This window comes from Oncorhynchus gorbuscha, linkage group LG04, assembly GCF_021184085.1.
Source record: "Oncorhynchus gorbuscha isolate QuinsamMale2020 ecotype Even-year linkage group LG04, OgorEven_v1.0, whole genome shotgun sequence".
Taxonomy (NCBI): Eukaryota; Metazoa; Chordata; class Actinopteri; order Salmoniformes; family Salmonidae; genus Oncorhynchus; species Oncorhynchus gorbuscha.
In genome coordinates this window covers 49,094,532-49,111,309 of record NC_060176.1, presented here as the reverse complement: position 1 = coordinate 49,111,309, position 16,778 = coordinate 49,094,532, and the positions used below count along the sequence as shown (strand labels likewise).

Genomic DNA, 16,778 nt, shown 5'->3' with positions numbered 1-16,778 from the left:
GTCACTACAAAGATACAGGCATCCTTCCTAACTCAGTTGACAGAGAGGAAGGAATTCGCTCAGGAATTTCACCAATGGTGACTTTAAAACAGTTACAGACTTGGGAAATGTTCTTGTTATGTACAACCTCGTTAGCCTACGTTAGCTCAACCATCCCGTGGACGGAAGACACCGATCCTGAAGAAGTTGACCTTGATAGGAGAAAACTGAGGATTTGATCAACAACAATGTAGTAACTCCACAATTACTAACCTAAATTACATAGTGAAATGCCAGTACAGAATACAAATATTCTAAAACATGTATCCTGTTTGCAATAAGGCACTAAAGTAAAACTGCAAACAATGTGGCAAAGAAATGAATCTTATGCCCTGAATACAAAGCATTATGTTTGGGGCAAATCCTAAACATCACATCACTGAGTACCAATCTTCATATTTTCATGCATGGGTGGTGGCAGCATCATGTTATGGGTATGCTTGTCATCGGCAAGGACTAAGGAGTTTTTTTTTAGGATAAAAAGATGTGGAATAGAGTTGAGCACAGGCAAAATCCTAGAGGAAAAACTAGTTCAGTCTGCTTTCCAACAGACACTAGGAGACAAATTCACCTTTCAGCAGGACAATAACTTAAAACACAAGGCCAAATATACACTGGAGTTGCTTTCCAAGGTGACTTTAAATATTTTGATTGGCCTTGTTACAGTTTTTACCTAAATTGGATTGAAAATCCATGGCAACACTTAAAATGGGCTGTCTAGCAATGATCAAAACCAACTTGACAGAGCTTAAAAAAGAATCATGTGCAAATATTGCACAATCCAGCTGTACACAAAGCTCTTAGAGACGTACCCAGAAAAACTCACAGCTGTAATGACTCAGTGGTGTGAATACTTACTGCATGTAAATTATATTTCTGTATTTAATTTGATACATTTGCAAACATTTATAAAAACACGTTTTCACTTTGTCATTATGGGGTATTGTGAGTAAATGGCTGAGAAGAAACAACAATTTAATTAATTTTGAATTCAGGCTGCAACACAACAACATTTGGAATAAGTCAATGGGTATGAATACTCTCTGAAGGCACTGTTGTGGATATATTTTTGGATGCCCAAACACCTCAGCTCTGAATAGCCATAGGCCTACGCTACATTATTGTTGATGGGCAGAGAGATGTAGGAAACAGGAATGATCTCCAATAGGGATCAACACAGCCAACACACTCCACCTGCCTCTTGAGGTGTGGAGTGTCAATAACAGGACTGCAAATAGCACCTGCAATGTTTGCAGTCATTCCACTGCTGTTATCTTACAACTGATGTCTTACAACATAAACTATTGTTTTACTGTAGTCCATATGAAAAGGAATCATCTTACAATATTTAAAGTTGAGTTTTTCATGCGTGTTCTCCTGTATGTCCGTTTAATCTGTCTCAGGGGCAACAGTAACACCACTTAACAGAGCCCTGCTTGACATTATTTCCAGTGCTTAACATTTCTGTCTCTAACTGGCAAAGCATGGTTCGGTTGTAATTCAAACAGTGATCAGCAAAGTAGCATAGCCATGATGTCAGAACAGTCTGATTGAAATGTTCCTCAGAGGAGAAGTCTCATATTGTCTCTTCTGTCTCTGTTGGTTGGCTTCTGACATTGTGTTAAATTAGAATCATAAGCTAAATGAGGCTTTAATGTCTCAACCAGAAGACAAATCGCCCATCGCACATGGCTCAGCAGTCACCTCCAGTCTTCAGATACAGCATTAGGGGCTATATGAATAATTAATTACAACTATTTTATGACCTGATTTGTGTGTATTGCCATGACCTTGCCCCAGCCAAACACATGTCCGGAGAAATAAGACTATTTCTGTGTAATTTAAGAAATATGACAAAATAATAATAATGCTGAACATATAAAAAATACATAAAACATGATTTACCTGAGGCTCCGAGGTGAATATTTACTGTAATAATCACCAACTCTATGATTACAGTGACAACATTTATTCCATACAATACAGCACCACACTGTAGACTAAAGTCATATATAGCGCTCACCGTATGAAATTACACTAATGACCCAATATCAAGGTTTCCTCATGAAAATGGAGGGGGTGCTCAACTATGGTGAGGTGTGTTACCTGATGGGGGCTGTCTCGTCGCCCTTGTCCAGCCACTCCTGAGGGGGGATAATGTACATGCACCACAGGCCCCAGTTGTAGCCGTGGGCCGCGTTGGCGTACTGCTGCACCTCGAACGTGTTGAACTTGATGTTGTCGATAGCCGGGAGGATGATCCGGGTATGGTCCTCCTTCACTCTGGTCAGGATAGGCTCCGCCCTTTGATAAGAGAAGAGAGACATCAGGGTTGAGCTATTGTACTGTGACACTGTCACAACCATCAAACATTCACTCACTCACGCCGCCAAACTTACCCTAGTAAAACTGACTATCCTACCGATCCTCGACTTTGGCGATGTCATCTACAAAATAGCTTCCAATACTCTACTCAGCAAACTGGATGCAGTTTATCACAGTGCCATCCGTTTTGTTACTAAAGCACCTTATACCACCCACCACCGCAACCTGTATGCTCTAGTCAGCAGGCCCTCGCTACATATTCGTCGCCAGACCCACTGGCTCCAGGTCATCTACAAGTCCATGCTAGGTAAAGCTCCGCCTTATCTCAGTTCACTGGTCACGATGGCAACACCCACCCGTAGCACGCGCTCCAGCAGGTGTATCTCACTGATCATCCCTAAAGCCAACACCTAATTTGGCCGCCTTTCCTTCCAGTTCTCTGCTGCCTGTGACTGGAACGAATTGCAAAAATCACTGAAGTTGGAGACTTTTATCTCCCTCACCAACTTTAAACATCTGCTATCTGAGCAGCTAACTGATCGCTGCAGCTGTACATAGTCCATCGGTAAATAGCCCACCCAATTTACCTACCTCATCCCCATACTGTTTTTATTTATTTACTTTTCTGCTCTTTTGCAAACCAGTATCTCTACCTGCACATGACCATCTGATCATTTATCACTCTAGTGTTAATCTGCAAAATTGTGATTATTCGCCTACCTCCTCATGCCTTTTGCACACAATGTATATAGACTTTTGTTTCCGAATGTGTTATTGACTTGTTTATGGTTTACTCCATGTGTAACTCTGTGTTGTTGTCTGTTCACACTGCTATGCTTGATCTTGGCCAGATTGCAGTTGTAAATGAGAACTTGTTCTCAACTAGCCTACCTGGTTAAATAAAGGTGAAATAAATAAATAAATAAATAAAAATCATCCATCAACATCCCTTTAAAACACTGCAGAGAAATAAATGTAATACAGATGGCCAGCAATAAAAAAAAAGCAGTGTTGGCTCCCTCAAAATCTTTATTTCTCCTCCACAGGGTTGCCAGGGATTCTCAATAAAAGCCTTTTTCCAAAAGCCTGCCAAAGTCTTCAACAGTGGCTTACTCTAGGGTGTTTTGATTGCCACGTTCGGTGTCAGAGTACATCAAACTGTGTGCAGCACCCTTGGTGTTGTTGTCCCAGAGTCATTGAAGTGGCTGGCTACAGAGTGTGTGTGTTTGTTCCCTTCATTTCCTACTCACTTGGCCTATGGCATGCAAGCTGATATCTTTGGGTAGATGGAAGGGGAATAAGGGTCTCTGCCAAGGGTCTCTTCATTTGCCATACTGTTAGCCCTGGCTATACATGTACTTTGATCATCTGTCTAATGTTAGTTCTGCTTCAGTACAGCTTCAGAGCAACTACTCATACCTAGAAGCTGCATTTCGCACAATGTTCAATCTGACAGGCTGCAATTATGATCCATAATTACCGTAACTCTTTAGAATACCCTCTCCCTCATCTCCCTCCATTCTCATCCTCTATCGCTCTCACCATATTTTCTTAAACTCTCTCTCTATCCCCTTCTCTCTCTCTCTCCCTCCCCTTTCTCTCTATTTCTTTAAAAACCAAACCCATTTATCTTCCAAAAGCAGAAGTATTCTTTATCACATCAGGGTAGTGGACAGAGTGCAGGGGAATGGATCCAAATGGAGCTATAAGTGGGTTTCCGCTAAAAATGACTGACAGATGCACTACTAAGTAAAAGCAATCATTTAATAAGAGCGGCATGATTGTAAAAACCTTCCCATCTCATTCGGAAAGATTGGCATATGAGAGACCTGGGCCTCTACTTACTTTAAGGTGTAATGGAAAGGATAAAAGTACGCGTGGGAGAGAGGTTGACTTCCCCATCTGCTGTTGTAAAGTTGGTCAGTGTCCAGGTAAAGAAATGTGTTGATGAGCTACATTTTCTGACAAACATAATTTACCGACTATGCTTTGAACGAATAAAACATAATAATTGAAAGGGGCTAAAAAATATTGCAACGCTGACTTATTGTCACTGAACACTTGAATTGAAAACGACTGCATTTAGATTCATTAAACGTTAGGATGTTTGTGTAGCCCTAATCCCCAGGTTAGTTTTGATATATCTATTGTTATTTCTCAGCCAGCAAATAAATATTGTATAGAGTTAATTCTACTTAGAATGAGTAGGCTAAGTTTTACTTCCCTCAACAACCTTCTGGAAGCGTCATATTGTAACGGCGTTCGTCTGTTGAATGAAGAGAGTCGGACCGAAATGCAGCGTGTAGGTTACTCATGACTTTAATGAAAGTATCGCGGTACATGAAATAACTGAACTAAATACAAAAACAACAGAACGGAACGTGAAACTAATACAGCCTATCTGGTGACTACAACACAGAGACAGGTACAAACACCCACAAAATACAAAGCGAAAGTCAGGCTGCCTAAATACGGTTCCCAATCAGAGACAACAACAAGCACCTGACTCTGATTGAGAATCGCCTCAGGCAGCCAAGCCTAACAACTCCCCTAATCAGCCGCGATCCCAAATAATACAAACCCCAATACGAATACAACATATAAACCCATGTCACACCCTGGCCTACCCAAACATATAACAAAAACACAAGATACAATGACCAAGGCGTGACAGAACCCCTCCCCTAAGGTGCGGACTCCCGGACGCACCTCAAGAGCATAGGGAGGGTCCGGGTGGGTGTCTGTTCATGGTGGCGGTTCTGGCTCGGGATGTGGACCCCACTCCATTAATGTCCTATTACCTCCCCTTCGCGTCCTGGGATAATCCACCTTCTCCGACGACTATGGCCTAATAGTCCTTACCCAGATCCCCACATAACTGAGGAGCAGCTCGGGACAGAGGGGCAGCTCGGGACAGAGGGGCAGCTTGGGACAGAGGGGCAGCCCGGGACAGAGTGGCAGCCCGGGACAGAGGGGCAGCCCGGGACAGAGGGGCAGCCCGGGACAGAGGGGCAGCTCGGGACAGAGGGGCAGCTCGGGACCGAAGCAGCCCGGGACTGAGGGGAAGCCCGGTACTGAGGGGAAGCCCGGTATTGAGGGGAAGCCCGGTACTGAGAGGAAGCCCAGTACTGAGAGGAAGCTCAGGCAGGTAGTAGGCTCCGGTAAATCCTGGCTGGCTGGTGGAACTGGATGATTCAGGTTGTCTGGCCGATCTAGAAGATCATGGCTGACTGGCACTTCTGGCGGATCTTGGCAGACTGGCACTTCTGGCGGATCCTGGCGGATCCTGGCAGACTGGCGACGCTGGGCAGACTGGCGGCGCTGGGCAGACTGGCGGCGCTGGCGGCGCTGGGCAGACTGGCGGCGCTGGGCAGACTGGGAGCACTGGGCAGACTGGGAGCACTGGGCAGACAGTGAGTACTGGCGGCGCTGGGCAGACTGGGAGCACTGGCGGCGCTGGGCAGACTGGGAGCACTGGCGGCGCTGGGCAGACTGGAGACTCCGACAGCGCAGGAGAGGAGAAAAGTGCTGGCTGCGCTGAACAGGCGAGGCGCACTGGAGGCCTGGTGCGTGGTGCTGGAACTGGTGGTACTGGATCGAGGACACGCACAGGAAGCCTGGTGCGGGGAGCTGCTACCGGAGGACTGGTGTGTGGAGGTGGCTCTGGATAGACCGGACCGTGCAGGCGCACTGGAGCTCTTGAGCACCGAGCCTGCCCAAGCTTACCTGGCTCGATGCCCACTCTAGCCCGGCCAATAGGAAGGGCTGGTATGTGCTGCACCTGGCTCTGCACCCGCACTGGAAACACCGTGCGCTCCATAGCATAACACGGTGCCTGCCCGGTCTCTCTAGCCCAACGGTGAGCACAGGGAGTTTGCGAAGGTCTCCTACCTGGCTTAACTATTCTCCCTTCTATCCCCCCCCCAATAATTTTTTTGGGCTGCTTTTCCGGCTTCCAACCGCGTCGCCGTGCTGCCTCCTCATACCTGCGCCTCTCCGCTTTAGCTGCTTCTATTTCTTCCTTGGGACGGCGATATTCTCCAGGCTGAGCCCAAGGTCCTTTACCGTCTAATTCCTCCTCCCATGTCCAATTCTCCAAGTGGTGCAGCCTCTCCCACTGCAACTGCTCTTCACGATTAACAGGGAGAGTAGGCTCAGGTCTGACTCCTGACTCAGCCACTCTCTCTCTGCGCTTTCCCCCAATAAATATTTGGGGGTTACTTTCGTTTTGCGCTCTGCGTCGCCGTGTTTTCCTTTTAGACTCCATTCGTCTATAGCCCTCTTCGCACTGCTGAAGCGAATCCCAGGCGGGCGCCTGCACTCTCTCTGGGTCGGCCGCCCACCTGTCGATTTCTTCCCACGTCGTATACTCCATGCCTTTACCTTCCATAACGTCCTCCTTTAGCTCCTGCCAGTTATCTACGTCGTTGCCAGTTACACGCTGCTCGGTCCGTGAGAGGTGGGTGTTTCTGTAACGGCGTTCGTCTGTTGAATGAAGAGAGTCAGACCGAAATGCAGCGTGTAGGTTACTAATGACTTTAATGAAAGTATCGCGGTACATGAAATAACTGAACTAAATACAAAAACAACAGAAAGGAACGTGAAACTAATACAGCCTATCTGGTGACTACAACACAGAGACAGGTACAAACACCCACAAAATACAAAGCGAAAGTCAGGCTGCCTAAATACGGTTCCCAATCAGAGACAACAACAAGCACCTGACTCTGATTGAGAATCGCCTCGGGCAGCCAAGCCTAACAACACCCCTAATCAGCCGCGATCCCAAATAATACAAACCCCAATACGAATACAACATATAAACCCATGTCACACCCTGGCCTACCCAAACATATAACAAAAACACAAAATACAATGACCAAGGCGTGACACATATTGCCAAGTGCCTAACATGGATAGGCAAGGATGAATAGAGTATATCTACCACATGCTGAGATCTTGCTTTTGGTGGATCCTATATGCATTCTCTAACCTTGAGAACTCATAACCCCCATCCAGTACACTCCATCAGTCATTCATCTTCACCTGTCCCTCGACAGTACAGTAGCAGCCCAGCGCTAGCTAGCAGCGTGCTCAACACTAGCTACCTCACCAGGTACCTCAGAAACAATGAGGGATCAGGTATGACTGATGAGGTTCTTCATCCCCCCCCCCCTTCTTCTCCTATCATTTCATTTGCACCATCACCGTGACGGTTATTCACCCACATCGGTCCAGATTCAATTTGGTTTCATATTCAAGTAGTGTTTTTTCCCCACAGTGATGACTCATGTAATCTTGTTCAAATACATTGTCGCAATAGGTCTCATTGTTTTTCTGGAGCTTCTCTCATTTTATTACTACCTGGTCTGGTCTCAAGCCTTTTTCAACATATACATGTACAGACATTTTGGACAAATGGAACATTATGAGTTGTTTACTTGATGTCTACATGCAAAAAAAATAAACAGCCCTGCGTGTTTTTTAACCCACTCAAAACCAACGGAAGATGTCTAATATTGCGATCAACACTTATTTTCCTGACCTAAGCAAACACGCCTGCCTGGGGTTGAGCAGCATCATATGGCAGGATAGAAATGCCCTGATTTCAATCTGTGTGTACTTAAGTCTACATGCCATCTTCTGAGGATGGCTTCTCTCCCTATCTGTCCTACCTTTGTCCTCTGCACAGAGCCCAGAACGCAGGCCGGTGAGATTACGACTCCATTCTTCCAGATTAATGGAATTCCTGTGTGACACATCTTGAATATTGGAAAGTTTCTCAAACACAGATTTATCACATAATGGAATCTAGCTTCATTCACAAACATGCAGCCACAGGACTGCAGGCGCTAAGTGCCTAAAACAGGATCTGTTTCATTCGTTTACAGGTTAATGCACCAGAACACGTGAGTTGCCCATGTAGAAAGTCGAGGGGATTTCATTGTGACCTACTGTAGCTTTTATGAGCGAGGTAGATGTGAGCATGTGTGTGCATGCACATTTGTTTGTGTGTGCGAGTGCGCGTGGGAGTGTGAGTGTGAGTGTGAGTGTGTGTGTGTGTGTGTGTGTGTGTGGTGTCTGCATGTGAGAAGCCTTTCATCGCCTCCAGCCATGTTCTAGCACATTAAGACTGCACACTGTGCACAGATATTGGACTACCCAGTCACACAGTTGTCTTCAGGGCTGTTTTGGATAGATAATGCATGAATCTGTAGCAAAAATATTCATATTAGGCGATACTACTCCTGTAAAAATGGCTGAATGAAATGTACAGATGTAGGATCTTAAATTGATCACCCTGTTGCAGGAGAACTTTCCTGCATTGCAGGAAATTAAAAACCTGTCATGCCTTGGTCATTGTATCTTGTGTTTTTGTTATATGTTTGGGTAGGCCAGGGTGTGACAGGGGTTTATATGTTGTATTTCATATTGGGGTTTGTATTAATTAGGAGTGTGTATTAGTAGGGGTGTGTCTAGTTAGGCTTGGCTGCCTGAGGCGATTCCTAATTGGAGTCAGCTGATTCTAGTTGTCTCGGATTGGGAACCGTATTTAGGTAGCCTGTGTGCGCGTTGTATTTCGTGGGTGATTGTACCTGTCTTTGTGTTAGTCACCAGATAGGCTGTATTAGTTTCATTCGTTTGTTGTTTTCTTCTTCCGTTATTTCATGTACCGTATTAGCGTCATTAAAAGTCATGAGTAACCTACACGCTGCATTTCGGTCTGACTTTCTACAAACAACAGACGAATATCATTACAGAATCGCCCACAAACGATTCACAGACCGAGCAGCGTGTTAACTGGCAGGAGCTAAAGGAGGACGCTATGGATGGCAGAAGAAGGGATTATACGACGTGGGAAGAAATCGACAGGTGGGCAGCCGACCCAGAGCGAGTGCAAGAGCCTGCCTGGGATTCCCTACAGCAATGCGAAGAGGGCTATACACGGATGGAATCGAGAAGGAAAGCATTGCTATACAGAGTGAAAACTGAAGGTAACAGGGGAAAGCGCAGAGAGAGAGTGGCTGAGTCAGGAAACAGACCTGAGCCTACTCTCCCTGTTAATCGTGAAGAGCAGTTGCAATGGGAGAGAATGCATCATTTGGAGATTTGGACATGGGAGGAGGAATTAGACGGTCAAGGACCCTGGGAGCAGCCGGGAGAATATCGCCGTCCCAAGGAGGAAATAGAGGCAGCTAAAGCGGAGAGGCGTATGTATGAGGAGGCAGCACGGCGACGCGGTTGGAAACCGGAAAAACAGGAAAAACAGCCCAAAAAAATTATTGGGGCGGAGCTAGAAGGGAGAATAGTTATGCCAGGTAGGAAACCTGCGCATACTCCCTGTGCTCACCGTTGGGCTAGAGAGACCGGGCAGGCACCATGTTATGCTATGGAGCGCACGGTGTTTCCAGTGCGGGTGCAGAGCCAGCTGCGACTCATACCAGCCCTACCTATTGGCCGGGCTAGAGTGGGCATCGAGCCAGGTAAGCTTGGGCAGGCTCGGTGCTCAAGAGCTCCAGTGCGCCTGCACGGTCCGGTCTATCCAGAGCCACCTCTACACACCAGTCCTCCGGTAGCAGCTCCCCGCACCAGGCTTCCTGTGCGTGTCCTCGTGCCAGTACCACCAGTTCCAGCACCACGCACCAGGCCTCCAGTGCGCCTCGCCTGTTTAGCGCAACCAGGGCTGTTCTCCTCTCCTGCGCTGCCGGAGTCTCCTGTCTGTCCAGCGCCACCAGTGCTCCCAGTCGGCCCAGCGCGTCCAGTGCGCATCGCCTGTTCAGCACAGCCAGTGCTTTTCTCCCCTCCTGCGCTGCCGGAGTCTCCCGCTTGTTTAGCGCAACCAGAGCTGTTCTCCTCTCCTGCGCTGCCGGAGTCTCCTGTCTGTCCAGCGCCGCCAGTCGGCCCAGCGTCACCAGTCTGCCAGGATCCGCCAGAAGTGCCAGTCTGCCAGGATCCGCCAGAAGTGCCAGTCTACCAAAATCTTCTAGATCGGCCAGACAACTTTAATCATCCAGGTCCACCAGCCAGCCAGGATTTACCGGAGCCTACTACCTGCCTGAGCTTCCTCTCAGTACTGAGCTTCCTCTCAGTACTAGGCTCCCTCTCTGTACTGGGCTCCCTTTCAGTACCGAGCTTCCTCTCAGTACCGAGCTTCCTCTCAGTACCGGGCTTCCCCTCTGTCCCGGGCTGCCCCTCTGTCCCGGGCTGCCCCTCTGTCCCGAGTTGCCCCTCTATCCCGAGTTGCCCCTCTATCCCGAGTTGCCCCTCTATCCCGAGTTGCCCCTCTGTCCCGAGTTGCCCCTCTGTCCCGAGCTGCCCCTCTGTCCCGAGCTGCCCCTCTGTCCCGAGCTGCCCCTCTGTCCCGAGCTGCCCCTCTGTCCCGAGCTGCCCCTCTGTCCCGAGCTGCCCCTCAGTTATGTGGGGATCAGGGTGAGGACTATTAGGCCATGGTCGGCGGAGAAGGTGGATTATCCTAGGACGCGAAGGGGAGGAACTAGGACATTTATGGAGTGGGGTCCACGTCCCGAGCCAGAACCGCCACCATGGACAGACGCCCACCCGGACCCTCCCTATGCTCTTGAGGTGCGTCCCGGAGTCCGCACCTTAGGGGGGGGTTCTGTCACGCCTTGGTCATTGTATCTTGTGTTTTTGTTATATGTTTGGGTAGGCCAGGGTGTGACAGGGGTTTATATGTTGTATTTCGTATTGGGGTTTGTATTAATTAGGAGTGTGTATTAGTAGGGGTGTGTCTAGTTAGGCTTGGCTGCCTGAGGCGATTCCTAATTGGAGTCAGCTGATTCTAGTTGTCTCGGATTGGGAACCGTATTTAGGTAGCCTGTGTGCGCGTTGTATTTCGTGGATGATTGTACCTGTCTTTGTGTTAGTCACCAGATAGGCTGTATTAGTTTCATTCGTTTGTTGTTTTCTTCTTCCGTTATTTCATGTACCGTATTAGCGTCATTAAAAGTCATGAGTAACCTACACGCTGCATTTCGGTCTGACTTTCTACAAACAACAGACGAATATCATTACAAAACCTTTCATGTATTTGAGGTTTAAAAATGCTTTTGAAGTTTGTAATTTCCACTTTGAAATTTCAGACTTGATTTTCCGTTACGAAAAAACGTATCAACCCCTATAAAAATTTGCATGAATTATAATACACATAATAATTCACATTTCCTGTTGCTGCAGCACTACAGTATTTTCCTGCTGTAGCAAACTGTCTCAAATTAAGATTCTACATCTGTAGGGATCATTATTCACACTGAATTTAAAGTTAGTGTCAGGTCCACTGAATAAGGTTTTGGCAATATCATTATAGAGGTTAGGAGCTTGCAATACTATCTACCTTTAGCTTTTATGTCTTGATATTACTTTGATCATTTTCAGTTGACCTGGTAGGTATATATGCTTGGGGATAAAAGCTGATAATACTGTAGTATTAGCAGGACAAATATCTGTCTATTCTGTATTTTTGGATGCCCGCCTAGTGTGTGGTTTGTGAAGCACTCACTGTGTAAGCGTTACGCCATCTTCCTCCTTTCAAGATGGATAAACACTGAACCAAGACCAGTCAGTCAGAGCAAGAAGAAAGGTAAGACATGTTTCAATTTAGCTGTGAAAAAAAGGCCACAGGGTTTCTAGAGCTCAGTACTGTTAAATGAAAAATAATACTTTTAGCACACTTGCACAGCAAGCAGACTGAGCTCATTATATCCACTAAAAGAGATACAAGCTTTGAGAAGAGACCACAAGTGTCAAAATATGTCCGATTTTTAAACTTTTTTGGTACAATGAAAAGATGAACTACTCAGTATAAGGTCTATGAGATCTTATCTACCCTTTTTTTTAAACTTTTTTTGGAAATCAAGTGTTTAGTTCACAAATGTATCCAAGAAAGGCACCTCATTGAATCCTGTTAAAATATATTTCAATTTTCTGAACAACGAATGCAAAGCACACAATCCAAACCAATTGAGAGGTCCTTGGAAGTGGTTGGAACGGTCTCTAATTTTTCCTATTCTCCATTCTCTGACCTCAATCTGAATCCTGGGATACGGTGGGATCACAAGGTGTAGAAGCATCACAGCACCATCAAAGCGTGGGGTTGTGACCTGTGCATTTCATTACAGCCATGCAGACTACATCAACACGCACAGCCTTTAATCTTCCCCCACACACATACACCGCTCGCATGGACCAATAATGAATCATTAATAACCTGATTGAAACAGTGCAGAATTCAAAAAACAAATAAATATACATATATCTGGGGCTGCTCCCCCTGTGGGAGTTCAGAGTTCAAGAGGCACGGATGCTCATTACAACCCTGTCGTATTTCCACCACATTAATTGTATTTACAGAAAAATGGAGGTTAGCCTCGGAATGGATGACCCTAGTTTCTCAGCATTGGATGTATAGTTGTACTGTTGTGGCTTTGGATAACAGCAATAATGCAATGCAATGATATAACATCTACCCATCGAGGAAAATGTCAAAATGAATGTAAATTTGTTCCATCCATTCCAACAATGAAAACTATTCAAACGCAAACTATTCATACTTAATAAACCAACATGGGTTCAAGGAAATTGAAAGTGTCAAAGTACATTTTATGATGCAATTACATCAAACTGTCGTAGAATTCCGTATGTGTATAATCAATTCTATGCTAAGGGTAAACAATATCAACTGGACAGTTTCTTGGCTTTCAGAGTGCCAGCACATTCACTTGGCTCAGAAAACTGGATGCCTGCATGCATTACTAGCTCTAACAAGGTTATTCACTATGCCTCATGACAAAAAGCAGGGGAACAATCCATCTCACTTATCACTTATGTATGTGCCATAATGCATATTCATATGATGATGAATAGAGGGGCTTGTGATTGCAGCGAATGGACACATCTAATGTTTCTTCTAGTATTTGAATAAGGGCTTGCAGCACAATACGCCACATACTGTACATTCAACACGTGTCATATTTTTTTGCTATTCACACTGAAATCTATATACTCGGCTCTGTGCAAACACAGAAGCACACTCACAGTTGAAGGGACAAAAATGTGCTGTATGCAACACAAATCAATTTCAATCAAATTCTATTTGTCACACGCTTCGTAAACAGGTATAGACTAAAAGTGATTTGCTTACTTACGGACCTTTCCCAACAATGTAGAGAGAAAGAAAATAGAGAAATAATAGAAAAGTATTGACATGTAATAATGAATACACAATGAGTAATGATAACTTGGCTATATACACGGGGTATCAATACCGAGTCGATGTGCGAGGTAATTGAAGTAGATATGTACATATAGGTAGGAATAAAGTGACTAGGCAACAGGATAGATAATAAACAGTAGTTAGTGCAAAAGGTCAATGCAGATAGTCCGGGTGGCTATTTGGTGAACTATTTAACTAACTATTTAACTAACTATTTAGCAGTGCTATGGTTTGGGGGTAGAAGCTATTCAGGGTCCTGTTGTTTCCAGAATTAGTGCATCGGTATGGCTTGCATTGCGGTAGCAGAGAGAACAGTTTATGCCTGGAGTCTTTGACAATGTTTAGGTCCTTCCTCTGACACCGCCTGGTATAGAGTTCCTGGATAGCAAGGAGCTCGGCACCGGTGAAGTACTGGCCCGTACGCCGTATCCTCTTTAGCGCCTTGCGGTCGGATGCCAAGGATTAACCAAAACATATTTCCTAGAGTGGTGTAGTGCCTGATGTTTTTTTCATCTCGTCTATATCATTCTTTTTTTTCTACATTCTATGGCTTCTTTGAGAGAATAAGTCGAATCCAAGGGCACAGTTGTACATTTCATAAGCTGATGTACAAATATAATGTAGACTCATGTAGTAAAATAAATGAACGGCTGCTGTACCAAACAAAGAAGCCACACTATAAAAAAAAAGTGAAATGTGAAGTGTGTGTGTGTGTGTGAGTCGCGAAGGCAGCAGGTGAACTAAATCAAAAGAAATTCAGACTGATCCCTGCATGTAAAACAAGAGAGTGAACATCAGAAACAAGGAGGGTGGTTCCTGTGGAGGTGAAAGGGTGGTGAGGGGATGGAGAGGCACATCCATTTTTTTCAGGAGCAGATGGGGAAACAGATGAGGGAACCACCAGGGAATCAATTATCATCACTCACTCCAAGTCCTGATGAAACCAACCAACCGACTCCCCCATGTAGCCGGCTGGCAGAGACAGCTGGGTTTGGTGTGGCCATTAAGTTCCCACTAAAAGCCCTCCTGGTCCAGGATAAAGGTACTTGAGATTATCGTCCGCCCAGAAGTTGAAAGGTCGGCGGTGTTGAATGTATAGCGGATCAGATCACAGTAGACTAAAAGCCCTCCTGGTCCAGGATAAAGGTACATGAGATTCTCCTCCGCCCAGAAGTTGAAAGGTCGGCGGTGATGAATGTATAGCGGATCAGATCACAGTCGACTAAAAGCCCTTCTGGTCCAGGATCAAGGTACATGAGATTCTCCTCCAGAGGACTAGACTAAACTCAGAGGGCCTTGAGCCTTTTTACCTTTAATGCTGTATGTTGATTTGTTATAGTCAAATGTGTGTAGGAATCACATAGTCGTTTACTCATAACTAGGGAGGAGGGGACAAGGAGTTTTTATGACCATGTGATCTCACTTGTGACCTTACTCCAGGCCCTAGATTTTCCTGGACCAGGGCAACTCTAGGCCCTATTCATTACAAATGATTCCATCCAATACTCTTGAACAAGATATTTAACCACAATTTTATTGAAGTGATAAGTAAATATATTTAGCAAATATTTGTCATCTGTCTTCTCTTCCTGTTATGTCTGATGTTTGAGTTATGAAGCAATGGCAGTATCTTGTTAGGTGAAGTACCTGAGCTACAACCAGGGAGGCAGAGAAACAATTTATTACCCAAACCTTCGGTTCCAGCCCTCACCCAGCTTCCCCACAGCTTCCCCCTAGCTACCCCAGGAACACACCACACACTCAGTCTTAAAAAGCCTGACAGGATGACAGGCTCAAATTAGGTGCCAATTTCAATGCGCTTGAGTGACATGTTTGGTGGTAACCATGACTGTCAGCCAGACATTGGGTTGAGACCCCCATCATGCTTATAAGACTAAAGTCTAAGGCCTGAGCAGGGTGGGAACAGTGTGACAAACACAACATTTGAGCTGTTCTCTATTAAAACGTCAGTGACTTACAGGACAGCACAGTACAGTACATCGTTGAAACCCAACATGTATTTTCTATTGGCCATTAGTCACAGTTCAGGAGTGATGAGGAAAAGCTTATTAACTGTTCTAACTCTTTCAAAATGAAGGTCATATTCCCTGAATGTGCTGCCTCGGTAAGAATTCCTCGTAGCGTAAGCACTGTTTAGCTGACGCTTAATCAAAATGCTTAAGGAGCGACCCGCATATTTCATTGATGATTATGTAGGACTACAGCCGTTGCACTCTAACATGAACCCCAAGAGGGAAAATGAGAATGAAGAGTGTATGAAGATGAAGCACAGTTCTTACCAGGCAGTGTTGAACTCTACATGGGCATCAAAGAAGCCTACGACCGGGGCTGTTGCAGCGTTCCAGCCGTGTATCCTGGCTCGAATTAGGCCCTCCCTCTTACTGTTGCGGACGATCTTTACCAGGCCTGGGTAACGCTTGTTCACATACTGGTCCAAGTTGAACTTCAGCTCCACTGGAGAGACAAGAAAAAGAGAATCAGTTCTGTTGGAAAACAACAACAAAAAATAGTATTGGCTTCACCACAAATGCATAGTTTGCAGAAAGTGTTGTGTGAATCTGGTATACAACAATCAATTAGCATTGTTTGTCTGAATAAAAATGGGGTAATGAATTGCCCCAAGAAGAACACAACAGAGCTCAGAATCATGAGTTATGTAGAAGTAGAACAACACAGATGACTTTATTATTTCTGCACTGTAAAAACATTCTCTCCCTCTCCCTTCACTCTACTCCAAGGGATGAGCCTGGCTTTCTTTCCGTGTCGCTATCTTACCTGTAAATAAAGTCTGTGAGGTAAACAAGCAGTTCCACAAATGGCCCGACTGACTGAGCCCACATAATGTTTTTGGAGGATTGGTGAGTGTTTGAGGTTCTCCCCCCAGGTTGCTGAGTGCTCTACCTTCTATGGAAGAGAGAGAATAACAAGGGCGAGCAAAGCTTCATAATGGATCTGACGCCTGGAGCTGACGCCTGCTCTGTACATAAATCAACCTCTGAAAGAACACCTGGTCTAATCGGTAGGTCTCAGTTGGATAGAGGAGGTGCTGTCATTGGAGGTGTGTTCAGTACTTTTTGTCAGAATGGGTAAAGCTGGTCTGCCTCTAACATTAAAGTGGCAATCATCAGTAGAAACATTTCCAAAGCTGCCTCCGCACCCCTGG

At 45.5% G+C, this 16,778-nt stretch overlaps 1 protein-coding gene across 1 annotated transcript in view; it reads right to left on the bottom strand.

The window, feature by feature from the left end:
- LOC124034189 (polypeptide N-acetylgalactosaminyltransferase 9) overlaps nt 1-16,778 on the bottom strand; it is a 108,322-nt gene that overhangs the window by 67,580 nt on the left and 23,964 nt on the right. Inside the window, exons 4-5 of the mRNA XM_046347044.1 lie at nt 15,895-16,069; nt 2,146-2,343 (exon numbers count right to left, since the gene is read on the bottom strand). Coding sequence (XP_046203000.1) covers nt 2,146-2,343; nt 15,895-16,069 — 373 coding nt within the window. The remainder of the gene's footprint in view (nt 1-2,145; nt 2,344-15,894; nt 16,070-16,778) is intronic.